Below are 16,513 nucleotides of genomic sequence, written 5' to 3'. Positions count from 1 at the left end.
ATTTATTAAAAAAAAAAAAACTTTCACTTTTAGTACCAAATATTAAAAAGGCAGGCATTGGGGAAAATATACATTTCTTTCTTAGAAATGTTGGTATCTAACAGATCTTGGATTCCAACACAAAAACATTTCCCATTATCGCTGCATTAAGAATAAGAAGGTTTTGGACTAATTAAATATTAGCCACTTTTTGTTTTTTCTCCTTCTTAAATATCATTGCATATTCAACTAAGTCTTGAACAGAACCTTTTTTATATATAATACACATCTATGAGAAGCTTAAATTGATTTACACTAAAACAAATTCTCCCAATTTACATAAGAGGAAATTTAAGGAATCATTTCACAACGTCTTCCAACTGCTTCAAATGGGTTTATCTTAATGATTTAGTTGAATGACTTATCCAGTGCCATACTGGAAGTGTAAATGAAAAGTACGACGTGTAAAACTCTTATTTCAGTATTCATTCCACAAGTTCGCCATTTCCAAACTAGTACTTGGAACAGTTTATAATGTTAAGTATTTTAAGTTTTAGTACCTCAAAATAAATTCATTTGTTGAATGATTTAATGTTAAAATCTCCTAAAATATAATGTTCAGAATTCTCTTGCTTTCTTATTTGAAGTTGTAATAACTTCAACTTCCTGCAGTGCGGGGTCCACCTGGATAATATTTGAAAATAGAAAAATACAAATTATCTCTTTTAACGTTTACTTACTCTCTGGGATGCTCAGCAAACTGAGTAGTCTTCATTAGGTAAGATCATTTAGCATTTAAAAGAAAGTCTGAGTTTCTGGGGAAAATGTTGGAGTTGCTGTTAGCTATACTAATCCTAAATCCTTTGAAAAAATAAATGATCTTTTTCAGAAAGTTGTGTTCGATTGCTACAGTGGAAAATAATATTAACATTCTATACCCATTTTAGATAAACCCTACTTCAAAATGTCAGAGAACTGCTTTGCTTTTTCTTGAACTAACATGTTATGGTCTCTTTCGAAATTTTTTCTTAGGTTGTGGGGACATAAAACTTTCATTTGAAATATATCAATAGACTTATTTGGTGCAAATGATAGAAGGTGCAATGCATTGCTCAGTACAATCAGTAATATGTCTCTTCAATAATGATAACAAAAATGATAGTAAGCAGAACTGTTCCTAACCCCAAAGAAGCTTGAAGTCCTTAGTTTAGATACTTCATAGAAATTCCTCAATAAGTCAGTCCTCCTTTTACCCCCTGCCAACACAAGAAAGAAATCTTTTCCAGATAAATTCACCCACACCGGTTATCAAATCTTAACATCGCAGAAGTAAGTCAATACGTTATTTGGCGAGCCAGCTAAAAGTTATCATTCTTCTCCTGCCTTTTCCTTCACCTCTTTCCCACCACCACCCCCACCCCCTTAGTTTTTAGGCTTCTTTAACTTCAGAAGCAATCATTCCTACTTTATGTCAAAATCAGTACTTTGAAAATTGGAGTAGTCTTCATTACTGTTTTCTGTAACTATCTTCATTTTCAGACTAAAATTACAGAAGCACTTCTTTTTGGTTCTTTCTAGCTCCTAATAGAATATTTTTATTTCATGTTGAGAATTTCAAATAGTAAATTTTAAAAGGAGATTAATTACTCTATTAATCACTTGTTTTATTATTTATTTAATATCTTAAATTGTCAAATGTTTCTGTTCTCTTAATATTACTTCTTCTCTGATTTTGTTGCTATAGATTTAATATAATATAACCTTTTAAGAGTTTGTTTTTATACTTGTAGCATCCTGAATGATTGGTTAGCTTTAAAATGTTGCCTTTTTTCCTAGTCCACACTAAAATCCATTGAGTGTTCTAATTGCACATAACACTAAAGAAAAGCCTTGTCTACCACTTGTAAAAACAAACTGTGAATGTGAAAATGTCTTTTGATATGACTGCTTTATAAAGCTCAATAAAGCTCTTTTAATCCAGAAGAAGACATGGCTTAAATATTTGTCAGACAGAAAGTATGCAGCAGCAAATGATCTTTATTTTACCTAAGTCTAATGACATAATATATAAAAATAATTGTTTGGGTTGCTAAGATTATATTTTACTAATTACTGTAAAGTAATACACTATTTTAGAAATGGTAAGCAAACACTAGTATTTAGAAAAAGCTGAAAAAGTAGAGCAATAAACTGAAGAAATTGGAGAAGATACTAATTTTAAGAGAAACAAACTAGAATCAGGTTTTTTCCCTAAAGAACAAATAAGACTCTTAAGAAATTGAAAGAACCTTTTAAAAAGCAAGATTATAAGGGAGATGTACTCAGATGATAAGAAACAATGAAGTAAAATCATCCATTTTAGTAAGAGCTTAATGACCTTAACTGAATAAAATCTAAAAAGTCACCTAATATAAAAAACACTGGTTTGAATTTGAACTTAAATAAGACCCTACACAGTTTTGGCCGAATTATAAATGATTGATTAATATTAGGACTTCTTCAAATATTTGGATTTATCAATTTGTAGTTTTAAAAGGTACACAAAGTTCTCTAGGTATGACTGAAGATTTTTTAAAAATCTAAATGTTGACTTTTGTGTCATGATGAATGTAATACCAGTAGAAGCCACAGGGTGGTGGCAGGAACTTGTGTTAAAGGAGCTTAAATACATAATTGCACTATCTTTAAAATGTTTGTTAAATGCTAAGGAGCTGTAGCTTGGTTTTCTTTATTCCTCTAATACAGCCGCATTTCTCAGCAAAGAATCTATAACAAAATACAAAGACATTGATTTAAATGTATAGGCCAACAATGGAAAAAAAAGTAAACTCACACGGATATTTTTTCTTAAAGTTTCTAGTCATGTCAGATGCTTGGTGATCAGAGTAGCAATTTCATCAAGATATGAATTTGAGGAAATTTCTTGAATTAGCAATACTGGAAATAGTAATTGAAGAAGTTACCAGAAATACTTCATGTCTTCATCTTATTTTTCTACTTTCATTTTCCTTTTTCCCTGAATGTTCTCGTTGGGAAAAAAAAATCTATTGTACCATATATATATATATATATATATCTGTAAGCTAACAAAACTTATTTTTCATTGAGGAAGATAAATTTTCTATTGTGTTTTCTGGTAACCCATTCTCATTTGAGTTTAGAAGCAATTTAAAGTGGTAATCATTTTATATCTTTAAGGTAAGAAGACAAGAGGTTTCTTCTCCAAGAAAAGAAACTTCACCAAGGAGTCTTGGCATTCCTTTATTCCATGAAAGGTAGTTCTATATCCTTTTTTGCCAACCCTACAAATTATAAATATTGAAATATATTTTTATGTACATATTTTAAATTTTTAGCAATTGTAAGAAAAAGCAGCCTTTCAAAACTAGAAGAGACCAACTCAAGGCTCCTCCATGTTAAAATGACCTAATTAAGTCATACAGTTAATAGCAAAGATGGGTCTAAAAACTGAATTCTCTGAAGTTCTCCTATATCAATAGAACAAGTACTATGGCCACATTGTTTTATATGGATGGCTCTTAATGTTAACCTTATCAAAGTGAGGAATATTTAATTTTTTCTATTTAAGATGTTCACAGAGGACAAAAAGTCAATACACTGAAATTTCTAATGTAAGAATGAGACAGCCAGCATAAGTGTGATATATGAATAAGTAGGTATGCTAGTCTTTGCTACATTTATGTATTAGAACTTTAATTTATCACTTACTTTGTACCTGGCTCTCCAAATATTAAAGTTGTTTTAGGAAACATTTTCTAGGAATTTTAAATGATTTTTCTTTAACTTTAACCTTTCAGTAATTATTTTGTGATACATTAAAAAGTGCTATGTAAATTCAATCATGATTTTTAAAAATTGAAGATATAGCCTTACATTTTAAAATGTTGATTTATTTTTAGAGGTTATATAGAGAAGACTTTCCGGGATCTGAAAGAAGAATTTCATAGAATATGCATGCTAGCCAAAGCACAAAAAGACCACTTAAGCAAACTTAATGTACCAGCCACTGTAACTGGTAAGGTTTGATGTAATGTACAGTAATATTAATTTTATTGGTTGAAACTGATTTATTTTTTATTGTGAAAATATTTCTAAATCCTTATTAAGTGCTGAGGATCTATAACTTGCGCTTCTCACCACTTATAATGGGTAAGTACTGTTTAAATTCTGTAATGTATTGCATTATATAATTATTGGCCTTTTCCCTATTTTATGTGGCACTATGTAGATTGAACTGAATGACATAATTACTAATCATCTTAATGAGAAGTCCCATCTTGGAAAAATAAATATAGAATATATCTCTCAAAGTCTTCAGTTGCTATTTGGGGGTCTTATTAAACATTAATTGATATATTAGTAAGCAACCTTGAAGCTACACTATCACATATGAGCTAAGTAAAATTATAGTATTAGGTTTGTTTTTAACTTCTGCCTAAAAGTTAATTGGACACCATGGATAGATTCTTGTAATTTGATTGAAGAAATAAACATTTCACATTTCATGAGGCCAGTTCTGTTGGACGTACAAAGTACAAATTAAGTATAAAATATAACTTAAAAGGAATATCTGGTTTACAGATATATTGCAGTGTGTTTTTTAGAAGCTCCACCCTTCCCTAAAACCCCAGACCGGCTTCCTGGTATTTGCCTCAGTAGTTCGATATGAATAGCAAAATACCATGGATTGAATCTGGCTACCATGTACCCCTGTAAACAAAAGGAAGGTAAACTGATGGTTTATAATGATAAATTCTCCTTTACCCTTGTGATTTGAGATATTCTACCTACAATTCCCAAGAGCTGTGATTTACAGTTTTTACTCTGAAAGATGTTGCAGCAGTGCTAACACTCCTTTAATTAAAGATCACTTTCCATTTCTTACAGCTCTTATAGCTAGGCTATTTAAAAAATCATTTTATAGGGTAAATTCACTTTTTGCTTACTACTACCGTTTTATTTTCAGAAAAGGTACACAGTATGCTGTTGGAGAAGCAAAACAATCTTTGTAGACAAACATAATTTACTTCTTCCCCTCCCTTCCCTCTGCTTCCCCAAAAGGAACTCTAATGTTTCCACCTTAATTTTTGTCATTTTCTTGAGAATTTGATCTTTTGTGCAGACTGAAGACACTAGGTACTTCTGAAGTACCAATAAAAGAATTATCTTTATTTAAAATCTACTAGCTATAGAGATGTAGTACCTACAATTAATCATGCTTTTTTGAACATCAGCGTAGTATCAAAACATTGTAATGGTGACGTATTCATTGTTACACAAAGAACCTACCCCGTTATCAATGGCTTAATACTTTGACCATTTTTAAATTGCACAAGTCTAAATCTGAGTATGTATTTGTCAACTAGAATACTGAGTGTTTAACTTCAATTTCCTTCCCACTAAAACTGCTTCCTAACATTATTCTTATGTTTTATATTAACTGTGTCACAAATAATAAATACAACATTATTCTTGAAATGTTTTAGGTCTTTTGTGCTACAGACTCCAGTGGAGTTTTGCTGGCTCCAAACAAACCACAATATCAAATATTATGCTTCTGACAGTAGTAGATCAAAGGGGGAAAGAAAGAAAAAGAAATGTTTTGGAAAAAGATGCCTATTCAGGTTTTTTAAGAGTGAACACTGCATTGAATACAAATGGAAAGGAACTATTTTAAATGTGATTTGCATAATACAGCTGGAAAGAGTTTATTTGACATTATTGGCCCCTGTGTTATTTTTTTGTTAAAATTTGATTTTTACTTTTAAGTAAACAGATATAATTCATAAATTGCTGAGTTAGTAGAATTGTACTTTTTATTTTTTTGCTTCTCATCCACATGACAGTAGCCTTGAGAAAGGACAAAGGTAAAATGTATGTTTAAGTAATTGTGGCTTCAAAAAAAAGTACTGTTTGGTCCATGAAGTAGGATCATATTTCAGTGGCGATCAGGAGACAAGGATATAGGACTAGAGGTTAAAACAACCCTCAGATCTTTTTCTTTTGTCAGTATACAAGGTAATTAAACTGAAAAGTCATCCAAATGGACAGCCTATACTTAAAATTTAGAAACCGAAAAAATTTTCTCATTTTACTTTTTTTTCCTTGCAGGAATACACGTCTTGACAAAACAAAACAAAATAGAAAGACAATTAGCTCACCTGATCATGTTTCTTAGTATAGTGTCAGAATGACAAGTGCTTTCATGCACCTTGTTTGATTTTTAAGTTTTCTAAGCTTGGATTTCTAGTAATCTTAGAAATCTTAACGTTTAAAAAAAAATTTTGTGTGTGTGAATAGTAACGCTCATTGCTTGAACAGATTAATTCAAAAGATTACTTTAATGTGCTGAGGTATGCCAGCTAGCTATACTAAAAGAAAATATATGCTTTATTCCACCTGTTTGGGTTTTCCATGTTTTGTTCACAAAGGGGATATCTGCTACTGGAAAAGAAATTCAAAGCACATTTCTGTCATTTTGGAGACCCTTCTCTATAATTTAGAAACCAGCATGTTCAATTTATCATAATGGTTCAGAGCACAGGCTCTAGGCTGCCTGGGTTCCAGTTCCAGATCTGTCACTCATTCATTAGCTGTGTAGCCCTGGAATTAACCCCTAAATTAATGCACAAACAATGGTTATAAGTGTGTGGCACATAGAAGTGCTGTATATGTTAATAGTTGTCATTATCAGCAGCAGCAGATTCTTTATTCTCCTGTTCTACTGAAGAACATTTTGATAAGTGTTTCCTCCTTCTCAGGTGTTGTAATCTACAAAGAAAATACTGTTTCCTAGAATTTCCTGCCACTCTTATGTCTACTACCAGGAAAAATGACAGCAATTGAGCTTGGTCTCAATTACTGTACCACTCCTAGTTACAGACAGATTATCTAGTAAATGTACATTATTATGCTAGGCTCTGTGGGAAAGAGAACACAGATTCATTCAGAAGGCATTTATTGAAGGCATACTATGTGCAGGCACTGGGCAGGGTACTGGAGATAAGTGGGAAACAAAACATAGTTTAGGACCTCAAGAAACCTACTTCAATGGGAGAAAGAGGTATATTTGCAAATACAATGCAGTGTATAGTCCTCAGAGCACCCAAGAGTCATGACTAAACCAGTCTTGGGAAACCAGAGAGAACCATCCGGAGAAATTAATGCCTAAGCCAAGACATGAAGGACAAATAAGAGTCAGGCAAAGAGTAATGGAAGGGGGAAGTTCAGGCAGTCTGCACAGCATGTGCAAAGGCCCAAAGACAAGAGAGCATGGCTGTTTGGACAACTGTACCAAAGTTCATTATAGCTGGAGTACGGAGTAGAGCAGATGTGGTGAAAGATGACAGCATGGAGAGGTGACAAAGGGCCAATCATGCACAGCTTTATGTGAGTTTTAGGGCTGAAGGTCTTGGAGAACCATGAAAAGGTTTTATTAAGAAGGTAACATGACCAGATTTGTATTTTAGAAAAACTAAGAGAGGGTTGGGGAAAGCAGTGTAAACAATAGAGTGGATATGAGAAAAATTTAGAGGCAAGGAAGTGGTTCAAAGGCTGCTGTAATCCAGTAAGAGAAGATGGTACATACTAAAGAGAGGTTAGTAGGCATATAACAGGGTGAACCAAGAAGTATTGTACTACAATCATGTCCAAACAGAAAACATCTGTGTTGAAATGTGCTGTGGCAAGAGAGAGAAAAGTGTCACAAGTCTGCAAAGACCAAAGGAAGGGAAAAGAACTGACATTTGTTAAGTGCCTACGAATCTGGACAGACACTGTACGCAGTGCTCTGTATACCCCGTCTGCTCAAATAGGCATCGTTGGTTAATGTATAACTTCACTGATGACTACTTTTTTGAAGTGCTAGTTTAAAATAAAATGTTTACCCTTTGTCCATTTAATGAAAATATACACATTACCAACCTCCAACCTGTCTTCTTTTTTTTTTTCTTTTTCTTTGGCTGTGTTGGGTCTTCGTCGCTGCCTGCAGGCTTTCTCTAGTTGCGGTGAGAGGGGGCTACCCTTTGTTGCAGTGCGCAGGCTTCTTATTGCAGTGGCTTCTCTTGTTGCAGAGCACTAGGCACGTGGGCTTCAGTAGTTGTGGCACGCGGGCTCAGTCATTGCGGCACGTGGGCCCTAGAGTGCGTGGGCTTCAGTAGTTGCAGCACACAGGCTCTAGGGCACGCGGGCTCAGTAGATGTGGCTCGAGGGCTCTAGAGCACAGGCTTAGTAGTTGTGGTGCACGGGCTTAGTTGCTCCACAGATGTGGGATCTTCCTGGACCAGGGCTGGAACCCATGTCCCCTGCACTGGCAGGTGGATTCTTAACCACTGCAACACCAGGGAAGTCCCTCACTGTCTTCTTGAAGTAACATTGTGGAATATAATCTAGCTTTTTCTAATGTCTCGGTATCATCAACATGGAGAGTGCTTTGATCATTGATTTTTTTGCATTGAAAAATGTAGCCTTTGTTCGCTCTACACTAGACTGTAGTGTGTTCTGAGTTCTTATATCTGCTTTTTTGTTTCTCTTGTCTCCTCTCGTGCTTTCAGCTCTTACTGATATCTATATCTGCTTTCAACAATTCATATCCATACCTTGTAGTTTGTTGCTTGTTACCAGCTATGAACTAGGGAGACATCATCAAGCTTGTTAGAATAAATCTAAAATGAGAATAAGAGCAAAATTCATCTGTGGGCCTTGTGGCTCTTAGCCTGACTCCTGAAAAGCACTATTTACTTTCTAGCTTTTGCCTATGTCCTAGAGAGCTGAATTTGTTGGATAAGTGGCTTCTAGATAAATGAGCTACAGAGGTCCTGGTATCTACCTGATATCTACCTGTTATCTACAGAGGCCTTTTTCTAATAAGATGAGAAAATCATATATTCACATAGACCTTTCTGAACATGCATCCTAAAATTTCATCCTTCTTTTGCCTCCAGTCTTCTCTCTCCCAGCACCCGCCACCACCACGCCTTCACATAGTATTAAGAGTAGACAATGGCTAAGCTGATTGGTGATACACTTTGTCACACAGAGATATTAGGGGGAGTAAATGACCTAATTCATATAGATTCATAACCTGTATACTATATATGTGCCTGGTAAGGGTTTTTCCTTTTAATAACTTACTTGCCTAAGCAAGCTCACAGTTGCAGCTTCCATTACTGATAAAATGTTTAGATGTATACACTACAAGCAAATGTTTTTTAAGTATAGAGCAGTATAACTGTGAACAAGATGCAAGGCTTACAGCACAAGGACCTAGGAAAAGACAAAGTAGTTAAACTGTGACTAATAAGCTACGTTCCAATTCACCCACTGGAGACTGCTAATATTTCTGTGTAAGGTGGTAGCAAATGTAAAAAAATCCCAGTTGTCTTCAGTTGCTGTAAAAGCCAGTAGAAAAAAATAATACTCATCTATCCAAAGCTAATTGAACGTTCAGATTTTTGAGAAGGATTGAAATGCAACTGTTTTCCTTTTGTTTTTTTTCCCCTGCAGAGACACAGTGCTCTGTGCCTATACAGTGTACGGATAAAACAGATAAACAAGAAGTGCTATTTAAGCCTCAGGCAAAAGATGATATAAATAGAGGTGCACCATGCATCACATCTGTCGCACCAAGAGGATTGGGCCAAGATGAGGAAGATACCTCTTTTGAATCACTTTCTAAATTCAATGTCAAGTTTCCACCTACGGACAGTGACTCTACTTTCTTACATAGCAGTCCAGAAAGACCCAGTGTCCTTGGTCCTGCCTCATGTGAGGCTATGTGCCAGGATAAATTTAATATGGAGCCCAGAGACAACCCGGGAAACTTTGTCAAAACAGAAGAAACTTTATTTGAAATTCAGGGAATTGACCCCATAGCTTCAGCTATACAAAACCTTAAAACAACTGACAAAACAAAACCCTCAAATCTTGTAAATACTTGTATCAGGACAACTCTGGATAGAGCTCCGTGTTTGCCACCTGGAGACCATAATGCATTATATGTAAATACATTCCCACTTCAGGACCCATCTGATGCACCTTTTCCTTCACTCGATTACCCAGGAAAAGCTATCCGAGGACCACAGCAGGTAACTGTTTTGCATTAACAAATATATTAAGTGTGAACACACATTTTGCCATGCATGCACAGATATGTAGCTTTCAGATTATCAGACACCTTTTTTAAACTAATGACTAGCCGAAGTTAAGCTTTCAATAAAAATATCCAAGTCCTGTAATAAATGACATGAAATTTAAAAGATGAATATGGTGAAGCTCTAGTATAAAGTACCTTAAAATTTACGGCACATTTTAAAATACATGTAAACCTTATCCATATCTAGTGTGTGTCATTTTCTTACTTAGTCCCTTATTCAAAGCTTTTAACTCGGGATCATTGTTATAATAGGATTCTTTATTAAATTTCATTCTGTGAAGCAGGTGGCATTTTTTTATCAAAAAGTTTGTGTGTATCATACTTATCTTTACAAGAATGCATGATTTTTTTTTATAAGTAAATAATCACATTGTATGTTTCTATTTCTGAAAATAAGCGAACTGTCTTTCAAATAATACTTCTGTTACATTCTCAGTTATACAGTACGTAGATCTGTAGGGTTTGGTTTTGGTTTTGGTTTCTAATCTGCAGCCTAATACATTTTTTAAACAGTCTCTACATATGTATGATTCTAATCAAATACTTTCATGTTTCTAAAGCTTGCAGACTACTTACAGCCCCCCACCCCAATCCACTCCTACCCTCCCTTTTATTCAGGTTCTATTACAAAATGATTCTTTAAGTTTAAAAAAGAAAAAAGGTGTTTAATGCCTAAAGGCAAATGAAAATATGTAATTGTTACAATAAACAAGCTCATAAAAATGCAGATTGGTAAAAGTGTCTAATATAACTTGCAGACATTTGTTTGATTTCTCTTTGCCTTGAGATACTTAATTTACCAAAAACCAAAAAACACCAACAACTTGATTAATACCCTTTGGCTTTATAAGTACTTTTATAGGTTATAGACTTTTAAATCAGCATACAAAGAAGGCAGTAGTCAAGCTGTGGTATATTTTAGTAGTGGAGAAAACGAGGCATCTCTGACAATAATAAGCTTTAATTGTAAACTCACTTATGTTCTACATTGTACCTTATTTCACATCATAGTCACAGTTATAGTTACTACTTAATGAAACAGATTAAACAATTTTATTTATTTCAAGTAGAATTCCTGTGGAGCTGTGAAGTGCATCAGTTCTAATGCTTGTTATTTTTTTCTCTATTACATCTCTTGCTTGTTCTTTTACTAGTCTGTGCATTCATGTTTCAGTAGATGGCACCCTGCATTGTGCATTTGCTTTCTAGGCTACAGCAAGGGAAACAGCTGGTATGTGATTACAACTTGATGGAAAAGTATTCAGCTTAAAAAATGCAGGAGAATTGGTGTTGAGCTGTCACAAGACGTGGGGCATAAGGTTAGATAATTGATATTTTGGCAGAAAGGCAAAGAAATTTGTTTGTTTTGAAGGCCATGTTACAGTTTAGGATTCAAAGGATATTTCTTAAAATGGGTTTTTTAAAACATTTTGTTGTTTTATTTGTTTTAATAAAGCTATGAGAAATACAAAATTCTTGAGTTGTCAGTAATAACAAAGGGAAGTGAAATTTTGGTTGCATATTTCAAATTTTTACTTTTATCTCAATCATTACTACTTAGCACCTTTTTTTATACATTCAGCTATCATAATAAAGTCTAAAATATACCTGCTTATTTTTGCTCTATGTGATTTTCTTTTTTTCCTACTTTTGCTGAGTCAGTGATTGGGGTCCCAACTGAATTCTATGAAAAGCTCAAATCCGAACTAATAGCTCCTAATAGAGAAGGATAAGTATGGACTTTGAAAATAAATTGGCAGTAGAAGATTGGCTCATCCAATTTAGAAGCTAAATTGCTTCTGAGTCTATTACTATTTTATAGATCTTAATTTAAAGTATCTTTAACATAACAATCTTTTATTTATATCGTATCAATTTCCCATTAGAGTGGTGCATATTAATCAATTGTACTTTTTGTTTAAACTGCCAACACTAAAATTTAAATCTAGTTAACTCTGTTATATACTCATAATTATTACTGCTTTTCTTTTATCATGGAAGAGAGGAAATTATTTTACTCCAGATTTCAAATATGTATTTTAATATTACAGTTTTTTGTAATAAAATTGCCACTTCTCACAAAAGTATTTGAGTCAGTGTTATTATACACCCTCTGTACTGATATTTGAATGTTATCTTGGTGCTTAGACAGACTTTGTATATTTACATCAACCGTACACAGCTGTCCACTAAAATGTTTATAAGAAGACAGTGATGTAGTGAAACCCAAATGCTTCAATTAGTAATATACTGTTTATGTAATGATTGGTTAACTAGGATGAAAGAGATTGGTTAAGGGAATGAAAACTAACACTATGTCAGGAGTTGAACTAGGTTGTTATTTTAAAAGCCTATTAGTAACAGGAATACAAAGGGGTCTCTTTCAGTTGGCATTTCGAGGTGATTTTCCTCAAAGTGCCAGAATTTAGATATGTCAAGATAAGAAAGCAAATTTTAGAAGTAATTTGGTTTACAACATTTCAGGAAAATAAGATATTCCAGCCAACAAACATATATTGAGCACCTACTCTTGAACTAAATGCTTTTTCTGGCCCTTCTAGATATTTTTTAATAAGTACAGTTAAGAGTATGTAGGTGTTGCTTATAGTAATGGAGGTAGCTCTGTAGAATTATGCTTCCCATAATCCTTTAACTGGCAACTGTTGACAGGCTTCACTTTAGTTAGCCACAAGAAAGGGTAAGAAGGCCAAAGTATGCGCTTGTAACAGGAGCAAAATAAGAAGTCAAAAGAATGCATCCAATGTTGGACTTTGTTGAACGATTAAATATTTGAGGTTTCAAAAAACAACTGATCAATAGAATTTGTTTCATACTTTAAAAAAATTATTTTCAAAAATCAGAACTTATTTCTATATGATTTATTCATTGTGTATTTGCTTGTAAATAGTAGCGAAATTACATTGCTCTTGATCAAAATGCATGTACACACACATCATGTCTAGTATGCTGTGTATTAATAAAGGTCCTATAACTTAAAGTTCCAATATAAAATAGAAGAGATAGAATTTAATTTTTTTAAAGTCTCAATTATTGACTATTGTTCCAAAACTCCAAAACCCGTTGGGATAACGGGTATTAAAACATGCTGGTGTTAAAGCTGAAAGATGTTTTAATGTGTGAAGATAAAGTGCATGAATGTGTATTTTAAGTGATTCCTAAAGTTAAATTATGCCCTTTATGAAAAAGAGAATTGAGTCATGTCCTCATGCCAATTCTAAAGGAAAGGTAATTCGCTTTCATATTAGGGAATTTCATATATACGCACATAACCCGTTCAAAAAATTTGAATTTGAAATTCAGTGCAAGTTGATTTTAAATACAAATAACAGAAGATGTTTTTATTTGTTTCCTGCAGCCCGTTTGGAAGCCCTTTCCTAATCAAGACAGTGACTTATCGGTACTAAGTGGCACAGGCTCAGAACTGCATATACCTCGAGTATGTGAATTCTGTCAAGCAGTTTTCCCACCATCCATTACATCCAGGGGGGATTTCCTCCGGCATCTTAATTCACACTTTAATGGGGAGACTTAAGACGCATTTGAAAACAGACATATCAAGTTCTATGTGATGATTCTGGGTTTGTAATATTATGTACTTGATTGAAACTTAGCTCAAAATCATTTATTGAAAAATCCAGTGTCACAGCTATTTGAATTTTTTTCTAAACTTATGTTGTAACTTTCTTTTATTACCTTTTAAAAGATCATTCTGTACAAAACTGTAATTCATTGTATTCATGTTTACAGTGTTTATTGCCATAATTCAAAATTATGTATGTGACTTATGGAATTGTATAACAATAATTTATGTTTTTTTCAAATGTCTAAGCTTATTGCTTGGATTTCTAGTTAGATCTATTGAATTTGGTGATGTCAAATGTTTATAGGGTTTTTTTCACTTGTTTTCATTTAAAAGTTTAGATTATTTATGCTGTGGGTGTTCTTTTTGAATAAACCAATAATAGAGAATAGCAGACAAGATAAACATCTGAGTAAATACCAAACCTAAGACATTTGTTGCTCAGTGATAAGATCACTGGTAGGATTATTTAAACACTTTATTATTTTTTTTTAAATAATAGACATGGTTTTAATTTTTACTATACGTATAGCAACATGATGAAATTAAATATTAAAAGAGTTACTTATATTGTGATAATTAATGTGTTCTTTGTTCTTAAATAAATAAATAAATCACATTTGGGGGAAATTCATAAAATTCATGTTTCTTTCCAGTAATCTGATAGAAGGGTGATACCAGATCTGGTGACATTTTATTATAACTAGTAGATCACTTTGAATTTTAAAATTATTTTTCAAACTAAACTTACTAAAGAAACACATTTGTCTTTAATGGGAGCAAATCTAAAACCCTGTAAGGATTATCCATATTAATTAATTTATATTAGAAATGTTCACATTCTTGAGAAATTTGTTAATTCATTGGTAGCATCCTGCCTGATGACGAGACGAAGATATTTAAGAAAGAGGATACCAAATTCAGAGGGTTGCAGAATTTTAAAATGAGACTTCCCTTTCATTTTTCTTCCCTATGATTCTTGTCTTTTAGGTTTCTCTTCCCTCCCCCACCCCACACTTAATTTTTAAAAATGGTCGAGGCATGGCTTCCATTTTATGAAGTAAACACTGATTTGCAACTCTCAAAACAGAAATTTAAGCCTTCTTGGGAACGAGTGTTGTAGAAAGCTGGAGGGTTTCAGGTAAGGGATTGGAACAATTTGTTCAGGTATCACCTGTGCCACAGTGAAGAGCCTTAACTTGTGGAAGAATGAGAGTGGTGCTTCGACTTCTCAGGGTGCCAAGCACATCACACTGACATCTTCCTCACCAAGGTGACATAGCCATTATTAGGCATTCACTGTGAAGGGTTCTGAGGCATGTACATCTTTCTTTCATTGCCGCTGGGGCTGAATGGAAATGCCTAGACAATTATCCAAGTCTCTTCCCTTCCCCCCCTACCTCCCGCCCAGCCAGCCTCCCCTCTCGCTCACTCCTCCCACACACACGCAAAATTAAACATAAAAACTTCCCAGCGTGTTCCAGCCAGAATATACCACTGTACCTATCTCATGAAAGGGGATTCTTTCTCCTTCTCTTTTCTAGGTGAGGAAGAGTTCCTCTCACACAGTTGACATCTACTAGCCTGCTGACAACCAAAGGAAATTGTGGCCCAGAAAGTGACTCGAAGTGGATCACTGACTCCTCTTCTCCAGTCCACCCTTTTGACACCTCCACCACTTTTAGTAAGCGGGGAACTCTTGTTTTCTATTGGGTTCCAGTGCTACCCCAAGCTCCGGCTTCCGAGGGACAGAGGCCCTCTCGGGCCAAGGGACAGGCAGCCTGGAGAACAGGCTCCGGGCCCGCACTGCAGAGGTGGTGCTGGCTGCAGCTTGGAAAGTGGAGTTGGGCACCCGCTGGGTCTCCCCTCTGGCTCTTAGTTCCGAGTCGTGTAGGGGCTGCATCTTGGCATCTGCTACGCGTGGCCGGGTAAGAACAGTTTCCAGGTAAAAAAGCTGCACACGCGAAACGCTGAGTCTGAAAAAACCACCCCCGCCGAGGCGAGGCAGTTGTGAGCGGGATGCCTGAGAAGTGGGAGGTGAATGTCCTCGGGAGGGCCCCCCCGGTGCAGCTTTCCCCGGAGGCTGAGGCTGCTGCCAGCGGGGACATCTGCTTTCTTACTCTCCAGCCTGGCTCACCCCGCCCCCTCAGCCCCGGGTTGCGTGGTTATTTTACCAACACGGGGGGAGGGAGAGCTCGAGGAGGTAGAGAAGGGGTGGATGGAAGCTCGGGAGATGTTCTTCCCACTCCCCCACGTCCCCTCCTTTTTTCTTCACATCTTTTAACCTTCAAAGTAAAGACTATAAATATGAAACGATAAGCGTGTCCGCTGGCTCCCAGGCCCGCCTCCTGCTCGCGGGGCTCTCGGGTGCGGGGCCTTGCCCTCCTCTCCAGCCTCCCCGGAGGCGGCCCGGGTTTCGGTGGTTTCGCCGGGCGCAGGGGCAGGCCGGGTGCGCTCAGCCGGTGGCGCCTTCTCTCCCGGGCTGCTGCCTCGACAGCTGCTTGTAGCTACAGTAATTAGACTGTCAGTGCTTGTTAGAGGAGAGGGGGGAAACACGCTTATGACAGCAGATTCCGAGACTCCCCAGTTTGTTAATTTCTAAGAGATCTTTAAAGCATTAATTGAGGTCTCCCTAACTCTCCCCCCCCCGTCCCTCTCCTCTCCCCAACTCCTCCCTTCCCAAAAATATCTTTAGGGGAAGAGAATTCTCTCCGCGTGGAAGCAGTGTTTCCCGCAAAACTGCAAGCCCGCCCCCGACT

General features: G+C 35.6%; 1 protein-coding gene across 10 annotated transcripts in view; it reads left to right on the top strand.

Annotated features, from left to right (window-relative positions):
* The window catches only part of TANK (TRAF family member associated NFKB activator), an 87,545-nt gene extending 73,152 nt beyond the window's left edge, over positions 1 to 14,393 (top strand). For 7 of the 10 annotated variants that reach the window (XM_027130098.1, XM_027130108.1, XM_027130082.1 and 4 more), the window contains exons 5-8: positions 3,178 to 3,254; positions 3,900 to 4,015; positions 9,505 to 10,085; positions 13,530 to 14,393. In XM_027130098.1, coding sequence (XP_026985899.1) covers positions 3,178 to 3,254; positions 3,900 to 4,015; positions 9,505 to 10,085; positions 13,530 to 13,706 — 951 coding nt within the window. In that variant the 3' untranslated portion in view covers positions 13,707 to 14,393. Of the gene's footprint in view, positions 1 to 3,177; positions 3,255 to 3,899; positions 4,016 to 9,504; positions 10,086 to 11,307; positions 11,891 to 13,529 lie in introns of those variants that run through there. The other 3 variants (XM_027130043.1, XM_027130057.1, XR_003437906.1) reach the window with 2 other exon arrangements.
* Positions 14,394 to 16,513: the final 2,120 nt, after the last annotated feature.

The sequence above is a fragment of the Aethalodelphis obliquidens genome, unplaced genomic scaffold (assembly GCF_003676395.1).
Source record: "Aethalodelphis obliquidens isolate GAN/ISIS:26980383/991018 unplaced genomic scaffold, ASM367639v1 scaffold2, whole genome shotgun sequence".
NCBI lineage: Eukaryota > Metazoa > Chordata > Mammalia > Artiodactyla > Delphinidae > Aethalodelphis > Aethalodelphis obliquidens.
Note: the sequence above shows the minus strand (reverse complement) of the source record. Positions and strands in the feature narration are given on the sequence as shown.